The 22,513-nt window shown below is 41.7% G+C and overlaps 1 protein-coding gene across 4 annotated transcripts in view; it reads right to left on the bottom strand.

The window, feature by feature from the left end:
* Positions 1 to 5,281: 5,281 nt before the first annotated feature.
* si:dkey-247m21.3 (5-hydroxytryptamine receptor 4) overlaps positions 5,282 to 22,513 on the bottom strand; it is a 374,548-nt gene continuing 357,316 nt past the window's right edge. The window contains exon 7 of one of the 4 annotated variants that reach the window (XM_051928663.1): positions 5,282 to 6,034. In XM_051928663.1, the coding sequence (XP_051784623.1) occupies positions 6,010 to 6,034 (25 nt within the window). In that variant the 3' untranslated portion in view covers positions 5,282 to 6,009. Of the gene's footprint in view, positions 6,040 to 22,513 lie in introns of all 4 variants that reach the window. The other 3 variants (XM_051928660.1, XM_051928662.1, XM_051928661.1) reach the window with 3 other exon arrangements.

The following is a 22,513-nucleotide window of genomic DNA, read 5'->3' on the forward strand; positions in this document are numbered from 1 at the left end:
CTCTCTGTGTAGCTCTTTTAACATAGACTTCAAGTAGAAAAACACAATTTTTAAATTCAATTTTAAATTAAACTCTACCACCGGTTAAACAAATTGAATGAACTTAGTTTTGTTTGTTTTGGGTTTTTTTCCCCCAATTTTCATTAAAACTGCTGTTCTTGAAGTTTGGAATTAATAAAAAAATCAGAAGCTTTATAAATTAAATAATCTTAAGCATGTTCCCAAAAGCACCAGCTAAACTGGAAATTAATGCAAGTTTTAAGTAGTATGCAGAAGATACCATGGTTAATCAAAAAGTAAATGCAATTTGAAAATTTGTTTGCAACTGCAACAGATAGATGCTGGCACAATACAACACGATTGCAATGCCTTATGGGTAGTTTGACCATGCACTGCATTCTGCCATTAGTATTCTTGAAGCCAAGGTCAAATGAACATGGCCAGTATGCTGCAGGAGCCCACCATTGTTGAACAATGTACTATAGTGAGATTTCTTTGGGCAGAGGGAGTGAAATTCACCTGTAACCCAAAGAACAGTAAAAGGAACTTGGTGAAAAGAGGATTGAAAAGCACAAGTAAGGGAATGGAGACAAATATCCAGGTTTACAGAATATTCCCTGAAGTCCAGTTACGTCAATCATTAAGAAATATAAACAGCATGGCACAGCTGTAAATCTGCTAGAGCAGGCTGTCCACAACAATTGAGCAATGGTGCAAGAAGACGACTAGGGAGGGAGATCTCTAAACTAAACTCTGAAGGAGTGACGAGCTACAGAGGCTCAGATTAGAAAGACTGTGCAGACAACAACTGCTGCCCGGGTTCTTCATCAGTCACAGCTTTACAGGAGAGTGGCAGACAAAAAGGCACAAAAATCGCACATGAAATGTTGACAGAAGCCTCATGGGTAGACTGATGACAGCTGGAAGAAGCTTCTGTGGTCTGACTAAAAGTGAGCTTTTTAGCTATCTGACTAAAATCCATGCAGTCTCCATTAACAAACACTGGCAGAAAATGGGTCCCACTAGTGACTTTAAACATGGCACTTTCATAGCATGCCACCTTTGCCAAAAGCCAGTACGTGAAATTTCTGCTCTGCTAGTGCTGCCCTTGTCAACTGTACCGGTATGTGCTAATATCATGAAGTGGAAGACCGCTCCGGCATGGAGGAGCAGACAAACGCATACTCACAGATATCACTGAAGCCCTCTGTGTGTAAAAATCACCCACCCACTCTTCTGTCACTCATAACAGAGTTCCAAACTACCTTTGGAAGCAACATCAACATAAGAGCTGTGTATCAGGAAGTTTATGAAATAGATTCCCATGTTGCTGGACAGCTTCACACAAGACTAGTATCATTAACCACAATGCCAGGTGTCAGTTGGAGTGGTGTGAAGCAATGCTGCTGTTGGACTCTGGAGCAGTGGATCACATCATCATGCATCACACTTCACTATCTGGCAAGCTGATGGACAAGTCTGGCTTTGGCAGATGCTAGAAGAACTCTACCTTCCAGACTGCCTTCCATAAAATTTGGTGAAGGAGGGATAATGATCTGGGGCTGTCTTTGAGGGTTTACACTTGTGCTAGGCCCCTTAGCTTCAGTGAAGGGCACTGTTAATGCTACAACATACAATGATATTTTAGACCACTGTGCACTTCCAACTTTGCGGTAATAGTTTGGGGAAGGTACTTTTCTTTTGCAGCATGGCTGTGCCCCTGTGCAAAACCCAGGCCAATAAAGACACTGAGGAACTCGAGCGGCCTTCACAGAGCCCTGACCTCAACCCTATTGAGCACCTTTGGGATGAATTGTTGTGTCGAATGTCATCCAACATCACTGCCTGACGTCACAGATGCTCATTGGGCTGAACAGGGAGGGATTTCTACAGATCTTGTGAAAAGCCTTGCTATAGAGTGCATTGAGCAGGGGGGAGACTCCACTGAGAGATGACATAATCGGTTTTGTTCAGGTTCGCTGCATTCTCTAATAAATGCCATTTTCTAACTTTAGCTTGACTCCCCCTCATAGATGTCCAGTTTGAATGGTTTTTGTTAGTCCTCTTACAAATGGTGAAGATGAATCGGCTGCCTACCTTTTGATGATAGATGACATAGCAGCCCATTGCAAGACGTACAGCGCATCACTTTTTCCACATTTTGTTATGTTACAGCCGTATTCCAAAATGGATTAAATTCATTTTTTTCCTCAGAATTCTACACACAACACCCCATAATGACAACATGAAAAAAGTTTACTTGAGGCTTTTGCAAATTTATTAAAAATAAAAAAACTGAGAAATCCCATGTACATAAGTATTCACAGCCTTTGCTCAATACTTTGTCGATGCTCCTTTGGCAGCAATTACAGCCTCAAGTCTTTTTGAATATGATGCCACAAGCTTGGCACACCTATCCTTGGCCAGTTTCACCCATTCCTCTTTGCAGCACCTCTCAAGCTCCATCAGGTTGGATGGGAAGCGTCGGTGCACAGCCATTTTAAGATCTCTCCAGAGATGTTCAATCGGATTCAAGTCTGGGCTCTGGCTGGGCCACTCAAGGACATTCACAGAGTTGTCCTGAAGCCACTCCTTTGATATCTTGGCTGTGTGCTTAGGGTCGTTGTCCTGCTGAAAGATGAACCGTCGCCCCAGTCTGAGGTCAAGAGCGCTCTGAAGCAGGTTTTCATCCAGGATGTCTCTGTACATTGCTGCAGTCATCTTTCCCTTTATCCTGACTAGTCTCCAGTCCCTGCTGCTGAAAAACATCCCCACAGCATGATGCTGCCACCACCATGCTTCACTGTAGGGATGGTATTGGCCTGGTGATAAGCGGTGCCTGGTTTCCTCCAACGTGACGCCTGGCATTCACACCAAAGAGTTCAATCTTTGTCTCATCAGAGAATTTTCTTTCTCATGGTCTGAGAGTCCTTCAGGTGCCTTTTGGCAAACTCCAGGCAGGCTGCCATGTGCCTTTTACTAAGGAGTGGCTTCCGTCTGGCCACTCTACTATACACGCCTGATTGGTGGATTGCTGCAGAGATTGTTGTCCTTCTGGAAGATTCTCTTCTCTCCACAGAGGACCTCTGGAGCTCTGACAGTGACCATCGGGTTCTTGGTCACCTCCCTGTCTAAGGCCCTTCTCCCCCAATTGCTCAGTTTAGATGGCCGGCCAGCTCTAGGAAGAGTCCTGGTGGTTTCGAACTTCTTCCACTTACGGATGATGGAGGCCACTGTGCTCATTGGGACCTTCAAAGCAGCAGAAATTTTTCTGTAACCTTCCCCAGATTTGTGCCTCAAGACAATCCTGTCTCGGAGGTCTACAGACAATTCCTTTGACTTCATGCTTGGTTTGTGCTCTGACATGAACTGTCAACTGTGAGACCTTATATAGACAGGTGTGTGCCTTTCCAAATCATGTCCAATCAACTGAATTTACCACAGGTGGACTCCAATTAAGCTGCAGAAACATCTCAAGGATGATCAGGGGAAACAGGATGCACCTGAGCTCAATTTTGAGCTTCGTGGCAAAGGCTGTGAATACTTATGTACATGTGCTTTTTCAATTTTATTATTTTTAATAAATTTGCAAAAACCTCAAGTAAACTTTTTTCACGTTGTCATTATGGGGTGTTGTGTGTAGAATTCTAAGGGAAAAAAATGAATTTAGTCCATTTTGGAATAAGGTTGAAACATAACAAAATGTGGAAAAAGTGATGCGTTGTGAATACTTTCCAGATGCACTGTAAATGATCAAATAATATCCATTATATTTTTAATCAATATCAAATTATACAAAAGCAGACAGTCTGATTTACCATTTTGGCATTCCTTGCAATTCAGTGTATGTGCACTTGATGTGTGCGTTTTCAGTCTCTGAATACATCTCTGAATCTGTCATCGTCTAGTTTGCTAGACACTAGCTGTGTACCCGTCTAAGATGGGTTAAAGTAAAGTCAAAGTAATCAACGTACACCTCCTTGTTGGTGGTTGCAGTGCACCATGCAATGCTCTCTGTTATGTGCCTTTTGGTATGGGGTTTGAAAAGCAGTGTTAATGTTTGTGATGTGCCATCTGTTGGAATGAGAAATCCAATGCATTTTATTACTCCAGATGTTTGTGATGCACCATATCTTGGAAAAACAGAAACCAGACAAGCACTCAACCTCCTTAGCATTAGACCCAAGCGTCACTCAGGCTGTAAAAACAGTGCTAAAAGCGTTGGAACTGAGCATCACTTGTACTGTATATACAGTGCTAAAAACATTAGTCCTGAGTGTCACTCGAGCAACTGTATAGACACGTCTCGCATAAGACCCGAGGTTTACTCGAGCTGCCAACAGCGTTAGTGTCGAGTGTTACTCCGGCAATGGTGTAGCTGTGTCTTACGTAAGCATCAGGCCTGAGCGTTACGCTGTAGCCCGGGTAGACGCGTCTTCTCCTTGCCTCATCATGGCATCTCGTAACAAAACGCCTGCTATCTGCAGTGATGACGACGTCAATCTGTTTTCAGGCACAGAAACTGAAAGTGATTCTGGGAATCTGAAAGTGACACTCACGTCATTCGCACATGTGCAGTGTTCTGTTCATATTGTTCCTATTATTATTCATCACCATTACTATTATTTGTATCATTATACTTCTACACCTCTAACTCTGTGCGTCTTGCACTTTTTACAGTAGAAAGATGAGATTTTTGAAGCCAAAACTTGCAACGCTTTTTAAATGTTTTCTCGAGAAAAAATGTAAGGCTAAGGAGGCTACTCCTTTTATTAAGGTGAACTAGCTGTGCTACCTGCCTAAAACTTATTGAAATCTATGTAATCAACGCAGACCTCAGTGTTAATGCTTGCAGTGCACCATGCAGTGCGTGGGTCTCTGTTATATGCCATTTGGTATGGGTTTTGTCAAAGAAGTCGGAATGACAAACACAACTCATTTTATTACTGCAAGTGTTTGTGATGGGCTTTCTTTTGGAATGACAGAGACATGGCAACTGGACAGACACACAGACACTTATCCTTTTATTTAGGTGAATACTAAGGGAGTTCGATAAGTTGCACTCATAATGCAAAGTCCATTCAAAAAAATGGGTTGTATTTCCATTTCACTTGCATTTGTATTTTCACATGCTTGAATTTTTTTCTTTGAACACTGCTGATTTTATCTTTATTTTATTTTTTTTCCATCCTTTGAATTTCAAAATGTTGACTGTTTCTTTTATGGCTGAAAACCAGAGGAGCAAATAAATCCATTAAGACAACTTACATTTAGATTGCATTTATAAAAACAATTTATTTATCATTATTATTTTCACAATTTTTTTTGCACGTTTTAAGTCACATTGTCTGTAAAGTGCTTCAGAAGCAACTGCATTTATAGCAGTAAGAACACGCTAATCTTTGTCAGCATTCTGTGGTCTGTGCGCAGTTCACAGCACGACGCCTCCCGTCGGGATGCCTCAGAGGAAGTGAGCCGCCTCGGAAAATCCTCAAGGATGCACAAGCGTTGTTAAAAAGAAGAATGACTGTACAAAGGGGATCCATTGAAGGTCGTATAGAAGAAAGTAAATATAACGATGCATGGCACAACTAAAATCAGACGTGTGGGGAGCATGAGGACCCTGCAAAAGTCCACGCCCATTGTCCCATTTGAAAAGACATAACAGTACCACTTCTGTTGTGGTAGCTAACTATCCAAAACATTGTCAAATGGTTACTGCAGAAAATGACAGACTATATATTTTTTTATAAATATTAACCTGTTGCAAATAAGTTCATTAGCAAATTGCAAATCTAAATTTGAAAACAACAACAACAACAAAAAAATAGAGCTGTCACATAGTAACAAAGTTGTATCACTTCTCCCTACTGTTGAAGCGTAGTGTGCATTTAAATAAATAGAGTCCTAGAATTAAACACGTCGAGTCGCAGACGCCGAGTCCTTTAGACTTCTCCAGCTGAATCCTGGGACTCCATTTCGTTGGAGAGAATCTGCCTCCCGTTCTCACTATGATGCCGACTGGGAAGAAATGCTAATCTAGGAAAAAAGAGAAAAGAAAAAAGAAGAAATGTACTGTAAGTTTAGGAACATATTAAATGGAATACTTCATTCTTTTATACCTGGGGGTGGAAACTCCAGGAAAACCTAGTATGTCACATCTTTCAAGTTTTCAGGCATATAATTAATGATCTCTAGATTTCATTTTTACTGAGCCTCACGTACACAATATTGTTTGTTCATGACTCAACAACACCTGCCATTTAAATCATGAAGTCGCAGCATTTAAATCACGGGATCAGTTTCATTGGTAGGTGGTCTTTCCTCATTGGTCAGTGGAGTTGGTTGGTTTTTGTGTTGCAGTATGTAAAATACTGTGGACATACTAGCTGACTGGAATGAAGACATCATCATCGCCACCACCTAGTAACTCCAAAAACTACAAAAGCTCAGTTTTGAAATAAATAGCAGTTATTAGGTTTTTCTATACACCTCACTATGCAGACCTATTTATGGCAAAATTGGAGGAAGATTTCATGTCAATGTGCATCTTAAAACCAAAGTTGTATCTCCGTTACATAGATGACATCTTCATAATCTGGACTGCCAGTGAGAAGGACCTCCTCCATTTTCATAATGAATATAATTCTTTTCACCCCAACATAAACCTGAAGCTGAATTACTCAAAAACAGAAGTCAGCTTCCTTGACACCACCGTTCAACTGAAAGACAACACCCTTGGAACTTCTGTTTTTCACAAACCAACAGACAGATGGACCTACCTAAGAAGTGATAGCTTCCACCCCAAGCATATAATCATCAGACAAGGTTATACCCCCAAAACAACAGACACTCAAATAAGAAGAGCTACTGCCATACCCAGAGACAACCTTCTGGAATATAAAAACAAAGACAGCAAGAACCCGCATCCCTCTTGTTGTCACCTACAACCCACATCTTGAAGCACTTTGAAAAATTATAAAAGAACTTCAGCCAATACTAAACAATGACCAAACACTGAAAAATGTATTTCCTGAACCTCCTCCTGGCAAAGAGACAACCACCAAACCTTCAGCAACTAATTGTCCGAAGCTCCCTAAGTGAACCAACAGAAAATGGCACATCTCCCTGCCTACAGAAAAGATGTAAAATGAGTGCCCACATTTATAATACAGACCGTATAGTTATACCACACTGCCGACTAGAACATCACATAAAGGGATCATTTTCCTGCAGATCATCTAATGTGGTCTACCTAATTCTCTGCATGAAATGTCCTGACACTGCACTCTCTGTGGGAGAAACTGGACAAACACTCCGCCAGAGAATGAATTTACACAGGTTCCACATTAAACGTGGCAACACAGATGTTCCTGTAGTGGCCCACTTCAACAGCTATGGACACTGAGAGGGACTTTAAAGTCACAGTGCTTATGGGCAACTTCAAAACACAGCAAGAGAGAAAAGAATGGGAAGTTAAACTCATGCTAAAATTGAACACATTACAACATGGTTTAAATAGAGATATGGGTTTTATGGCCAGATATGAGGATTGTTTGCATCTCTGGACTGACACAGACAACCTGTCCTCAGACCAACATTGTATTGAAAAACTCATTAGAAACTTCAAAAGACTTTGTTGGACAGTTATCTTATCCAAAGATCTTGACCATATCTTTTTCTTCTCTCTTGTTAAATGAACCCTAGCCTGAAGGAGCCTATTAATTTTTTACATTTTAAGATTTCTCACTTAAAGATTTACCAATGTTGTTTCTTGTCCTAGAGTGTGTATATAAACACAGGGAACTCCAGTTTCCGTATTACATCTCGCCTGAAGAAGGGGCCTGAGTTGCCTGGAAAGCCTGCATATTGTAATCTTTTTAGTTAGCAAATAAAAGGTATCATTTTGCTTGACTTTTCACTCCATTACACATGAAACTTCTGGAGGGCCATTGTGGTTACAAGTTTTATTTCCACACTATTTCTTATTTAGAATTCAATTATTTTTGTTAATTTAATGGTCCATTTATTAGTTTATGCCTATTGCCATGCTGCTGCTGTAGCAGAAATACAATCTACTAGATAAACTTTATTAATCCCCTGGGAAATTCAAATGCATACAGCAGCAGAAACATAAAGAAACAGGAATATAGAACTCACAGGTCAAACACAGCCAATCGATCGATAAATAAAGAAATAAACCAAAATAAACTTAGAGTACATCAGGTGGAAGCATTGAATTGCCTGATAGCAGTGGGCAGAAAAGACCCCCAGAGGCACTTCTTTGCACACCGTGGTGGAATGAGCCTCTGGCTAAGAGCTGTCCATGAGAGTGCAGAATGAAGGGGACTTTCTATGATGGCGTCCAAGTTTACCACCAGTCTCTTTTGTACAACAGCTTCCAGGGTGTTCAGCATTCGTCCACCATGCGATGGAGCAGGAGAAGTTTATTTAGGCTTTGTGTTTCTTTTCAGCTCAGGTTGCTTCTCCAGGAGACTGAAGCTTAGTATACCACACGGGCTACAATGGACTGGTAGGACATTTCCACAGCTTAAGGCACTGTGATGGTGGAGGTTGGCCCCACGCTACTAAGGTTCTCCCGGGGAGCCTCTTATAATGTACCAGAGGGATGAGTCTAGCAAATGAGGACAAAACACAAAGCAAGGGGTAGGTGATACAATGTTCAGTGCTTTTATTAAAATCAGTCCAAAGCGTTCAAAACAGTGTAGTGCAAAAAGTTCAGTAAATAAATAATCCCTTGAAATGGGGTTAAGATTTCACAAGCAGGAGTCTGTCCTTAAAAATCAAGTCCCTGGTGCTTCTGTTTTTAAAATGGACATCTCCCCGTCTTAGCCAGCTCAGGTCTTTCAGCCCGGAGAGACGTCAGACTAACAGGTCCAGCTGACCTTCTTCCATGGATTTGGGTCCCTGTTGTCCCGTGACTCCCAAGCAGGCCTCCCAGGTAAGAACCCAGGCTCAGGTCCCTACTGTCCATGGCTCCAGAGGGGCTCCCCATTGGAACTCCTGCTGCCTTTCTGGACTTATGCAGGGAGTCGCACCATCCAGCTCCCTCAACAGCTCAGCCACAGTGATTCACTTCAACAGCCCCCCAGCGTCGGCCAAACGTCCTACAGAGGGCTCTCCACACAGCTTCCTGCTTCCTCTTTCTCTCGCTCACTCTCATTGGCACTCCCCCATCTTCCTGCCTGTTTCCTTCTCACTTCTTTAACCACCATTCTTTCTTCTTCCTTTCATTTTCCTCTCTCTCTTCAATTCTCCTTTTTCTTTCTCTGTGCCAGCTACCATTTAAATTACTCTGTGGGTGCAGCGTCTCAAACATGCACAGCAAAAAGCTGATGAAGTAATTAAAACAAAACGTACCCTCACGTATAGGTATGTCCCGTCTCAATTACCTCCCCAACCTCCCGCAGCTGTGCGAGCACGCACTCCCATGGAGATTATGGACCCGGTATTCCACATGCACACATCAAAAAACCTTCTTAGCAATTCCAGTCTGCTCTGGCCCTTCTTGTACAGCACTACTGTGTTGTCAGACCAGTCCAGTTTGTTGTTTATATGGACCCCCCATGTACTTTTAGCTCTGCACCACTTCCACGTCCCCTCCATGAATGGTGACTGGTCTCAGAGGCTCCTTGGCACACTGTCTTACTGATGTTGAGATGCAGGTTGATGTCTCAGCACCACAAGACAAGACTTACAGGGAAAACTTAAGGGTTGGTGGCAGGATTGGCACTCCAGCCACTGTAAAAAAAACCTCACTCTGCCCTCTGTGGTGCTGAGGTGTCCCTCACTGGTCCCAATCCAGGTGGTTTCTGTGATGTGTGTGGCAATGCGCTATCAGTTCATGCTCCCATCCTCCTCCTACATCTGAAAACTTCTGTAGATGTCAAGTACTGGTATTGTGCTGGACATCTGTTGTGTTGAGGGTAAAAAGCTAAGGAGAGTGGACAGTTTTCTGAGGTGCTCCAGTATTACACAACACCATTTCTGACACACAAACTGCTATCTGTTGGTCAAGTAGTTCATAATCCAGGAGACTGCGGGGCATCAAGATTCAAAGCCTTGAGCTTTTTCCCCAGTCAATGAGGCAGAACTGTGTTAAAAGCAGTGGTAAAGTCAAAGAACATTATCCCGACTGTGGTACCAGCTTTGTCCAAGTGAATGTAGGCTCTCTGGAGCACGTAAATGAGAGGTGGCCAAAAATATGTGGACAGCCATCCAAATGACTGAGTTCGGGTGTTTCAGCTGCACCCAGAAAACCAAGCACGTAGCCATGCAGTCTCCATTGGCAGTAGAATGGGTCATGCTGAAGAGCTCAGTGACTTTAAACGTGCACTGTCACAGGATGCCACCTTTGCCACAAGTCAGTTTGTGTAGAGAGTCATAATGAGATTTAAGGAAAATACTTGTAGAACTGGGCATATCAGGGGGTTTAGACAATGTGCCTGCAGTAAGCTACACTATTAATGACATATTGGACATTCCAGTACAGAAGAATAGTACAGCAAAGTATTTATTTTATAAGTCCCACACTCCTGGACTCCATGTTTCATTATCTTCTATGTATAAAATATGACCAGTAGTTTCACGTCTTTTATAGCAGGTGGAGCAGCTCAAAGTGTCAAGCAGTGACATTGAAAGCTTCAGACGTAATCATTCACACGGTGATGTAGCTTCAATACTAGGGAGTACCCAAAAATAACCAGAATCTGTACCTGGCGCACAATCTAGACTTAGTTGTGAATTTTTCCGCTAGGTGTAGCATACTTACAGTATTCTGTGGCAATCTGCCAAGCAGCGTTACTCTGTTTTGTTCGTACGACATTCCATGTCGATTTATCTTGGTGCTTATTAAGCGTATTCTGCGATTTTTGTGATGGGCGATCATGAAGAACAGTGAGTCTGCGTTAAATTTAGTTTTCTCTTAGGGAAAACAGCTGCTGAAACTGTAGTGATGCTTGAAACTGCTGTTAAAGAGGAAGCTTTAAGTAAAACACAGGTCTACGAGTGGTTTTCACATTTCAAACGAGTTGAAATGTCACTTCAAGACCAACCAAGATCTGGCCGACCTTTCCGCAATTAGGAATGACGAAAATCATGAAAAAGTTCGCACTGCAATTTACGAAGATTGTCGTCGGACTATTGAAGAGATTTCTGAATTGACTTTTGTGTCTTGGAGTTCTTGCCAACGACTTTTAATAGAAGATTTGAACATGAAACGCGTTGCTGCAAAATCTGTACCTGGATTGCTCACAGAAGATCAGAAAAACAGTCGTGTTAACGTGCTGTGATTGGAAGGACCAACTTCGAAATGATCCGCGCTTTCTTTCTCGCTCCATCCTATATTTCGGAATGTCTTTCACCTTACACTCCTAATTGTAACCTTAGATATTCAAATGAGTGTTCGCTTAGAATTCCAAGAGCTAAACTTAAAAGAACTGGTGAGGTGGCCTTCTGCCGTTATGTGCCTAAAATCTGGAATAGCTTACTGATAGAAATTTGCCAGACTAATACAGTGGAGCACTTTAAAAAACTGCTAAAAACTCATTACTTTAACATGGCTTTCTCATAGCTTCATCTTAGTTTAATCCTAATATTCTGTACATGCATTTAATTATCATTATCATTCCTGGTGGCTCCACAATCCATACTAACCCCTACTTTCTCTGCTGTTCTTTATCCGGTTTTCTGTGGTTGCGATCTGCTCCACCACCACCTGATCAAAGCACCGTGCTGTCCCTACATTGATGGATTGAAGACCAGAGGCCCACATAACAATCATCATCAAGTTCTTCCATGAGAACCCTGAATACAATGAGGACTGATTGAGGTCATTTATGTTAGGTAGAATGCCTAGAGGTGGCTGGGTGGTCTCATGGACTCGGAACTCCTGCAGATTTTGTTTTATTCTCCAGCTGTCTGGCTATCGGACCTTACTTTTATTCTATGTTAATTAGTATTGCCTAATTTTATGTTTTATATTTTGTCTTTTTTCTCTTTCTCTTTCTTCATCCTGTAAAGCACTTTGAGCTACATATTTTGAATGAAAATGAGCTATAGAAATAAATGTTGTTGTTGTTGTTTCTAAAGTTATGACAGGTGATGAGAGTTGGTTGTATGGTTATGAGCCAGAAATGAAAGAACAAGCAAGTCAGTGGAAACCACCGAGTTCAAAAAGGCCAAAAAAAACCACAGCAAGTTCAATCAAATGTGATGTTGATTTGCTTTTTTGATGTGAACGGGATTGTTCACAGAGAATTTGTTCCTCCTGGACCGACAGTAAATCAACATTTCTACCTGGACGTGAGAAGATTACGTGAAAGTGTGTGAAGAAAACAGGTGAGTGGGTGACTGGTTCTGAACCACGACAACTCCCCAGCCCATACAGCCCTCTGTGTGCAACAGTTTCTGTCAAAAAACAAGATGCCTGTTGTCCCTCACCCGACCTACTCTCCTGATCTTGCTCCGTGTGACTTTTTCTTGTTCCCGCATATGAAAAAAGGACTCAAAGGAAAGCGTTTTTGTACCGTGGCGTAAGTCAAAGAAAAATTGCTGCAGGCCTTGGACAACGTTCCTATTCAGCAATTCCGACAGTGGGAAAACCATTGGGACAAGTGCATTCATTCACATGGACAGTACTTTGAAGGAGACTAAAGTTTCAGCAAGTAAAAATTATTAAAACCAATTTTAATATATAAAATAATATATAAAAATAAACTCTGGTTATTTTTGGGTACCCCCTCGTACACTACTTTTAAACAGTGTGCTTCATTAAAACAACACCAGTTTCGAAGCCACGTAGTCAAAAATTTCATCCCTGCCATTCAGTCCTTCAATCTCAGTTGTTCGGGACCCCTGGACAAAGACTTCCTAAAGCCTACTACAGTATTTTGTGCAGTAAATTCCAGTTAATATCACTAGGAGCTGTCCTGACTGCTCTTCATGCTGTTCAGGAGAACAAGTCTGTGGTGTGACCATTAACCTGGACCTTTTCCTAATAGAATCCTGTAATTTAAGCAACTCCTGCGACAGATGTTCTCAAACTATAAATATGGAGAGCTGAGTAAATATTGTTTTGCATTTCTTAACAAATGAACTTTCAGTATAAGTAGCAGACCATTTGCCTTTTACAAGTGATCCCTATCTCTAAGTTTATTAAGTATAAACTGCTGAATAAGCAGATGTCTGAGCAGCAGAGAAGCTGACTCTAATCTTTGGCTTGATCTAAAGATTAGAGTTAGATGTGGTTCTCAGTGGTCATACATTTATTACTTTTTTATCCAAACTAAAAAAATGAGGAAAATCCCAAACATCTGCTTATAATCATTTGCTTGAATCTTTGCATTTGGTAGTAAAGTTTAAAGTCATTTTTACAGCACAGACACACTACAAGGTCATGGGTGGGAGCGATTCTTGGGGTAGACTGTTTTATCATTCCCGTCAGCAGCAATAAACGGCCTGCTGATTTAAAAACCACTCAAACTGCTGGCCCAGCCCCAGCTCCCAAATGGAGAACCCAACTGATTTGTGCAGCTCCTGAAGTCATGCGTGTTTTGCTGCATCCTAATGTCGTGTTTGAAGGATATGTCACCCCGACTGAATTGCCATGTCTCAGCTACCTAGAATATGGTACCAAATGTGGAGCCTTCGAAATAAGGACTTTGGGAGAAGAAAAAAAAAAAAAACTTGAAGAACATGCTGTTGAAATTCTGAAGATGTTGGCTCAGTTTTTGTAATCTACTTTACTTTCAGCATGTTGGTGTCCACACAGATCCCATATTATGTCACCTACACACTTATGCCTACAACAGAGCGATGCCAAGTAATTAAATTAACTCTAAGAAGAGTTCTCACAGACTGCCAAATGTTTTTGTAGGTCTTAGTTCAATATTAATTCTTGAATCAGTATGGATGTTTCCTGAAACTTTACTAATCTGTAAATCTGAAAAGTAACAGTACAAGAACTTATTTGGCTGACGCCTTTATCTAAAGTGACTTATAACATTTACGATAGAATTGGTTTCATTTTTTTGGTTTCCAATTGGAGCACAGGAAGGTCAAGTGACTTGCAGGTAGTGAAACAGTGGTGTCAGTAGTGGGATTTGAATCAACAACTACAGGAGTCTACAGCCTTAACTACTACGCCACACTGCCTGCCTAACTGTAACTGTAAGCATAACTTTACAGGGTCATTAAAGGAACACTCCAGAGAAAAATTATATATATATTTTTTTACAGTATGTGATGATTGCCAACAAAAAAAGTAATCTCATGTTAGGATAGAGAACATCTGATAGAATGGGGATCTATGGACATCAATGCTGGACTACAGCAACAGTATTAAAATGTCTGTGAAACAAATCTCACTTTAGTCATGTTGTGTAATGAATACATCAAGTCATCGAGTTGTGTGCTCACAATGGGCAAAACGCATCCATTTTTTTGGGAAAATATTTCTAAATAAATACTTCCAGAAAATCAGGGCAGTGCATGCCAAGGAAATGCTTTGGAGCTTTGGAAGTGAAGACTCACCACTTCCTCTTATTCAATAATAATAATAATAAAAATAATAAAATAAATAAAAGAGACACTTTCACGTCACGCGAGACAAGACTTTGTGCCAAGAGATTTAACTATGTCCGGGGCCAGAAATAAAAGACAAAGAGTAGATGACAAAGTAGAACTTCGTAAAGAATTCAAAACGTTGGTGCGATACACATGCAGAGCAGGTTAGAGATAATGAAAGTATTTAAATTCGAAAGTCTCAAAAAAATGATAGTAAAGGTCACATTAGTGCAAACAAACAGAAATTATTACTTGGTGAAATAACAGAACAGCAAAAAGAGATCGAATATATGGACATAGATGATATGACAAAAGTATGTAGATATTGTTTGGATTTAAACTTTAAGTCGGAGACTTGCAGATCGTCTAATTGATGTTGCCATCAGGGAAAAGTAGTGTTTCTTCAAAATGAAGAGGCGTATCGGCGAGAATTAAAAGATTTGTTGTTTGGTGAAAGTGAAATTCACATACGTGAGCAGCAGAGATGTGAAGTGGCTGGCACATAGCGCAGGCCAGAGGGGGTTGGCGAGTGAAGCGAGCAGGGGGCAAAGCCCCAAAGTAATAATAATAATTATTTATTTTCCATTTCTTGTATTCAGAATGTATTTTCCGCATTCCCCAACTTACTCAGGGTTTTAGGGTCAGCGCAGAAGGTCAGCTATTGGTACAGCACGCCTGGAGCAATTGCAGGTTAAGGGCCTTGCTGAATGGAGTAGCATTCCTTCTGTCACTGCTGGGATTTGACAGGGCAACCTTCAAATTACTAGCCCAGATCCTTTAGCCCCAGAGCCACCACTCTGTTCTAACATGGTCCTGTGTGAACGTGAAGAATGCCCTGCGATTTTTAATGATCACAGGGAGTCAGGACTTCAGTTTTACCTCAGTCTCATGTGATGGACGGCGCCATTTTAAGAGCACGGTGTCCACATCACTGCACTGGATCCAGATTCAGACCACAGAGTAAGCACCCCCTGCTGGCCTTGCCAACACCTCTTCCAGTATCAACTCAAGCTTTTCCTAGCTGGTCTCCCATCCAAGAACTGGCCGGGCCGAACAAGTGTAGCTTCAGTTGGATGACTTGTTCTGAATGTGAATGTGTGTGCCTTTGGTAACTTCATCTATCTATCTATCTATCTATCTATCTATCTATCTATCTATCTATCTATCTATCTATCTATCTATCTATCTATCTATCTATCTATCTATCTATCTATCTATCTATCTATCTATCTATCTATCTATCTATCTATCTATTTGCTCTTTTGTTAATAAACCTCCTCATTTATAAAGATTATTTGTACACTGTCTGTGCTTCAGCTAGAGTTTTAGTCAGGAGACATACTTCCATTGTTTTTTAAGACTTTTTGCTATTGTTTTGAATTTAAACGCCTGGCTGTTTTCAATTACTAGGTATGAATCAGCAAATGAAATGTAAAACATTTATACATAAAGCATTCAGATAAGTTGTCAAAGATTTGGAAGACAACCACATAAACAGCTAATAAAATAAATAATAATTACAAGGGTCAGTCTGATACAGCTGCATTTCTTCATCAAAGTACCTGGGCTGTCTTTCCCCTTCAACCAATCAGCTTTAAATTTAGCCTCTGACATCATAAAGAAGGGACGTAAAGCACAAAGACACACAATTTCCCCTCCTTTAATAAGGGGTTATAAAATCTGCCCACCTTAGATTAAATGATGACAGAATATTCCTCCAAGCTTGGAGGATTTTGCACGTTTTTGAAAATGATAGGACTTTTTCTTCACATGGGAGATTTTGCATAATTTCTGTGCACTTCCAGTTATGTTTTTTGTGCATCTTTTGTTAGTTTTCCCTCATCGTCAACAGTTCTTAGGAGACATGCAAGTAAGAATTTCATTATACTGAGTATACAAGAAAAGATTGAATTTTTCGTTTCTTAATGCCACTAAATCCGCTGTAGATGGCCTAGGACTTTAGAAAACACACGCGTTGATGAATAATGATCAAACATGCAGGATCAGATAGCTGCCAAAAACTCGTCAAATAGTGGTATATGAAAGGTCCGTCTTTCACACTCACTTAAATCAGTCTGCCGCATTTGCTATAAAAACTCCACTCTTACTTGATCACTGAGATTTCTGACATCCTGAAAATATGAAAACCAGACACTGCTGCATTCAAGACTTCACAGGCAATGACTGCTGGCTGGTGTACAACATTTGAAGATCTAAATTTGTTGAGGGGATAAAAGGTTTTCCTCGATTGGTATACTAAAGTAGCTTATACTACATGAAAAACATCTTTCAAATACGCACAACTATGTGGGAAAATCGGGCAGCACTTGGTTTTTGGCTGATCGGTATACACATTCATGGCTGGATGTCCTTCCTTAAGCTTGTGTTAGGCTACTCGGACCATAGTGAATGTCGTGTCCTGCAATTGTCCCGTCCCGGGTATGCCGGTCACCCTCATCCAGCCCTGTAAGCAGGTCCTTGCAGGAAACACATGAAGGTTGGTAGCAGGATTGGCACACCAGCCACTGTAAAGAACCTCACACTGTACCACTCCATTCAAACTAGTGTGGTGCTGAGGTGTCACTTGTTGCACGGCTGCAATTGGGTCCTAATTAGGGATCCTGAGGTGGTTCGTCATGTGGTGGGTGCAGCAACGTGCTATATCAGTGTATGCTCCCAACCACTCTCTCTTAGGTCAACCATATCCTTAAGATATGGGTGCATAAAGACTTCCATCTAGCTAACTCTAGCCGAGATGTCAATCTCCCATAAAGCTGTTACTGGTGAAACACCTGGGCAGCTGTTGTTGAGTTCTCATAGATCTCAAGGTGGCCTCACTTACTTCAGTTTTGTCATGGTGAACTAACTTGTACACATGACAGGCTCCCTCAGGCTTGTTGTCTTGAGGACATCGATAATGGTGCTCTTAACTAACAGTCTGCAGAGACATCTCAGGAAATTCTGGGCATTAACCCTTGTCAGACATGTGAGCCTAGGAAGGGATTAATAGGCGCTTCTTGGTAAGCTATTGGCAGAGGAAGAATCAGGGAGCAACACAATTATCAAGTTCTTTACACGTCTCTGCCTTTAGAAAGGAGGTGGGCGCCCTGGAAGAGTCGTGTAGTCATGTCCACCCCATCTCCAGAAAGCCTGACTTTTCCAGCCTCTACCGCTATTTACACAAACCCTGGACTGGAGGTCATCGTTCATTAGCAGACCAGCTTCCCAACAGGACGGATCCTTCTGAGACAAAGCCATCTTTCGAAAGGCTGCAATGCCTATGACTCAGACTCTGCTTGCCAGGCCTACCTGGACTCTTTGTTCTAGAGAATGTTATTTTCCTTTGTAATTTAAACTTTAAACAGAGAATCCCCCTGGGGTCCCAACTCTTTATTTTCACCCTCTAAACTCATGCACTCGTGGGTGATGCTAAATAATATTGGGCGAGTGCACATGCAAGTGTGCTTGCATAAAATGAATGGATGAATAGATGAATTAATTCTGCTTGCCTGGATTGTACACAAAGCACAAACAGATGCTGCAGAGCACAAGCTGATACGTTGCTTTTACTCGGTGCCTCCCTGCCAGGCTTCTCCCCCTTTGGAAATTTGTTCCACGGAATGCTAATAAAAATCACAAAAGTGATTAATGGGTTTCACTGTGCTTAAGATAGTGGTTGCTAATGTGCTTATAACATAGCAATCTGAGGTGATGTGTGCCATGTAGGTGTGAGATTCTGCACAGTCGTACAGAGCTGCCAATAGTGCCTTCTGTGGCTCAAACTGCAGAGAGTGAGAGCGATAAAAAAAGGTAAAATTAATATTACAATACAGTGGAAGAGCTGTCAGAGTCTGGGAACCCTGCCATTCTCATCTGCTCAGACGGCACTATGGGAATCCAAACTCTCTTGTCAGATATGAACATTATTAAAGGAGACAATCAGGAACACTGAAATGAAAATCCCATAACTGAGTGTTATTAAAAAGTGCAGAGCAGATCGAAGCCTGACAATGAGGTATTTAAAAAAGCTAATTAGGCTATGGGAGGAATTCAAAGTTTAATCAAATAAAAGATTTCTCAAGCCCCGGTATTTGTTAAAAAGGACAAGCTATGTGACTCATCACCTCCCTCGGTTTAACAATTGAACGCATTCTTCACAATGAAAGATACGGCCCAAAAATATGGGATAAATGATGACAGGATTAGGAAGTGAATGCAGTGATGGGCATTCAAGTACAGTTTTACAAGAACTCCATTGGAATGTTCATTCGTTTATTCAGTTTTATGCAAAGTACGTAAGAGTTTCACTTAAGGTTCATTAATGTGTTTGTTCACCTAATTAATTTGAAACGCTAATATTCCTTAAGCCATACTAATGTTATAAAAGGTGCAGTTATGTGGTTCATCACTTCTTTAACTCGGTTCTTCTCTATATACAGTATATACTGCTCAAAAAATGAATGGAACACTTTTTAATCAGAGTTTAGCATTAAGTCAGTGAACCTTCTGGGCTCTTGATCTGGTCAGTTAAGTAGCAGAGGGGGTTGTTAGTCAGTTTCAGCTGCTTTGGTGTTAATGACATTAACAACAGGTGCACTAGAGGGGCAACAATGAGACGACCCCCAAAACAGCAATGGTTTAACAGGTGGAGGCCACTGACATTTTTCCCTTCTCATCTGTTTTTTTACTAGTTTTGCATTTGGCTACGGTCAGAGTCACTACTGGCAGCATGAGGCGATACCTGGACCCTACAGAGCAGGCACAGGTAGTCCAACTTGTCCAGGTTGGCACATCAATACGTGCCATTGCCAGAAGGTTTGCTGTGTCTCCCAGCACAGTCTCAAGGGCATGGAGGAGATTCCAGGAGACAGGCAGTTCATCTAGGAGAACTGGACAGGGCTGTAGAAGGTCAACCCATCAGCAGGACCCACCGGTATCTGCTCCTTTGGGCAAGGAGGAACAGGATGAGCACTGCCAGAGCCCTAAAAAATGACCTCCAGCAGGCCACTGGTGTGAATGTCTCTGACCAAACAATCAGAAACAGACTTCATGAGGGTGGCCTGAGGGCCCAACGTCCTCTAATGGGCCCTGTGCTCACTGCCCAGCATGGTGGAGCTCGATTGGCATTTGCCATAGAATACCAGAATTGGCAGGTCCACCACTGGTACCCTGTGCTTTTCACAGATGAGAGCAGGTTCACCCAGAGCACATGAGACAGACATGAAAGGATCTAGAGAAGCCGTTAAGAATGCTATGCTGCCTGTATCATCGTTCAGCATGACCGGTTTGGTGGTTGGTCAGTGATGGACTGGGGAGGCATATTCATGGAGGGACGCACAGACCTCTATAAGCTGAACAACGGCACCTTGACTGCCATTAGGTATCAGGATGAAATCCTAGGACCCATTGTCAGACACTATGCTGGTGCAGTGGGTCTTGGGTTCCTCCTGGTGCATGACAATGCCCAACCTCATGTGGCGAGAATATGTACGCAGTTCCTGGAGAATAAAGGAATTGATACCACTGACTGGCCCCCACACTCGCCTGACCTAAATCCAATAGAACACATCTGGGACATTAGGTTTCAGTCCATCCGATACCGCCAGGCCAGGTTGCACATCAGACTGTCCAGGAGCTCAGTGATGCCCTGGTCCATATCTGGGCGGAGATATTCCAGGACACCATCCGTTATCTCATTAGGAGCATGCACCCCCTGATGTTGTCAGTCATGCATACAAGTACGTGGGAAGCATACAAACTACTGAACTACAAAAACTTTCTGCTAGGCTAGATCTGCCCCAGTCAATTGATAGTGCCATTAATGTGAAGTGGAAATGTCTAGATGGGGCAACAACAGATCAACCACAAAGTGATGGACCAGAGCGGGGCCGTCATGTGCTGAAGGGCATAGCGTATAAAAATCGCCAGTCCTCTGTTTGAATTCCAAACTGCCTCTGGAAGCAACATCAGCACAGGAACTGTGCATCAGGAGGTTTATGAAATGGATTTCAATAGCTAAGCAGCTGCACCCAAGCCTAAAACCACTGTGTACAATGCCAGTTGTCAATTCGGGTGTTGTAAAGCATGCCACCATTGCACTCCTGAGAAGCAGAAATCTGGAGAGAAGAATCACACTTCTGGCATTCTGATATACCAGTCTGGGTTTGGTGGATGGCAGACTACATAGTATCTAATGTAAAGTTTGGTGGAGGAGGGATAATTGTCTGGGGCTCTTTTTCAGGGTTTGGGCGAGGCCCCTTAGCTCCAGTAAGAATTCCATTAATGTTACAGCATACAAGGACATTTTAGACAACTGTGTGCTTCCAACTTTGTGGCAACAGTTTGTGAAGACCCTTTTCTGTTCCAACATGACCTGCTCACCTGTGCACAAAGACAGGTCTGTAAAGACACGGGGGCGGTCAAGTGGCCTGAACTCAACTCTACTGAAAATCTATGGGATCCCATCCAACATGGGATCTGACTCTGACAAATTTTAGATGAATGGCCTCAGATTCCCACAAACACACTGCAAAATCTTGTGGAAAGCCTTCCCAGAAGAGTGGGAGGTGTTGCTGATGAGAAAAAAGGGGAATCAACTCCATAGTAAGGCCCATGGTTTTGGAATGGGATGTCCAATCAGCTCATATATGTGTGATGGTTAGGTGTCCACAAACGTGGATGACACATATGAAACAGAAAACCGGTCATGTAAGTGCTCTACAAATTCTTCTAACCTAATAAATTAGTGGGCTACATATGTGACCTCTGGACAATTTGGCATAAACTCTTTCATACTAAACAACATCTTTGTGCACATGTTTCCAGCGTCTTCATTCGACTAAATTGTTAAAATGAAACTCTAGTGTTGCAGACAGATAGCAGTGGTCAGTACCCTCACCTCACAGATCAGGTGTCCTGAGTTTAAATCCTTCACCCAGTTGTTGGCCATGTTGGGTTTCCTCTTCCCACATTCAAAGATGGGCACATTTGATTAATTGGGGGACTCTGAATTGGGATCACATGAGTGCATGTATGTGGGTGAATGAGACTTGCAGTGGACTGACATCCCATCCAGGCTTGGTTCCTACTGTAGGCCTGATGCCACTAGCATAGCTTCTGGTCCACTGTGACACTGATTATGATTTGCTCAAGTTCATGATTAACTTTATTGCCATCTGTAAAAAATGCTATGAATTTTTAACCGGCATGTCTCACCAGAATCGTGACAATAATACAGTATCAACAAAAGACACAAAAAAATACATGAAATACAACATACTATATATATATTATAATATACACTATAAGTGAATGTAATGTTAGAGGTTTAAGTAAGGTTAATTTGGTATGTAAATGTTATAATACTGCATTTGAAAGGTACAAAAATCCAGGCTGTGCACCGTAAAAAAGGGTTCATGTAAAGACTGCGTGTGTACTCAGTTACCATGACAACAGTTTTATGGTGAAGAACATGCAGGCTATGTATGTTATTTAAAGAGGACACCAGGACATGAGGGGGGCATTCTGTGTCCCTGTCCATAAGCGTGACGTTCATTCATTTAACATGCCAAAGGTGGCCACTTTAAGATGGAAGTGGCTTTGGGGTGCCTCTCTCTGGTGATATATTTTAAATACAATCCTCCTGCATGGATACGGAGTTTGAAAAGTTCAGAATTTTTTTCTTTTTTAAGCAAAAGTGTCTTAGACTTTTTAAATGTGTTACTCTTAAAGGATGTCTTACTTGCAACCAACATGTTTAAATTAACATGTTGCCACAAAACATACTGCAGTAGCCTGGAAATCTTACTTGGGTAAAGTTATTCCTAGGAACATTTTCATTTCATGAAACCATCATCTTCTTGCCATATAATACATGTTTACAATTTTGGTGACATATTTTTAGAACATTAGAAAAATTGTAACAAGA

The sequence above is a fragment of the Erpetoichthys calabaricus genome, chromosome 5 (genome assembly GCF_900747795.2).
Source record: "Erpetoichthys calabaricus chromosome 5, fErpCal1.3, whole genome shotgun sequence".
In the NCBI taxonomy this organism is placed as follows: domain Eukaryota; kingdom Metazoa; phylum Chordata; class Cladistia; order Polypteriformes; family Polypteridae; genus Erpetoichthys; species Erpetoichthys calabaricus.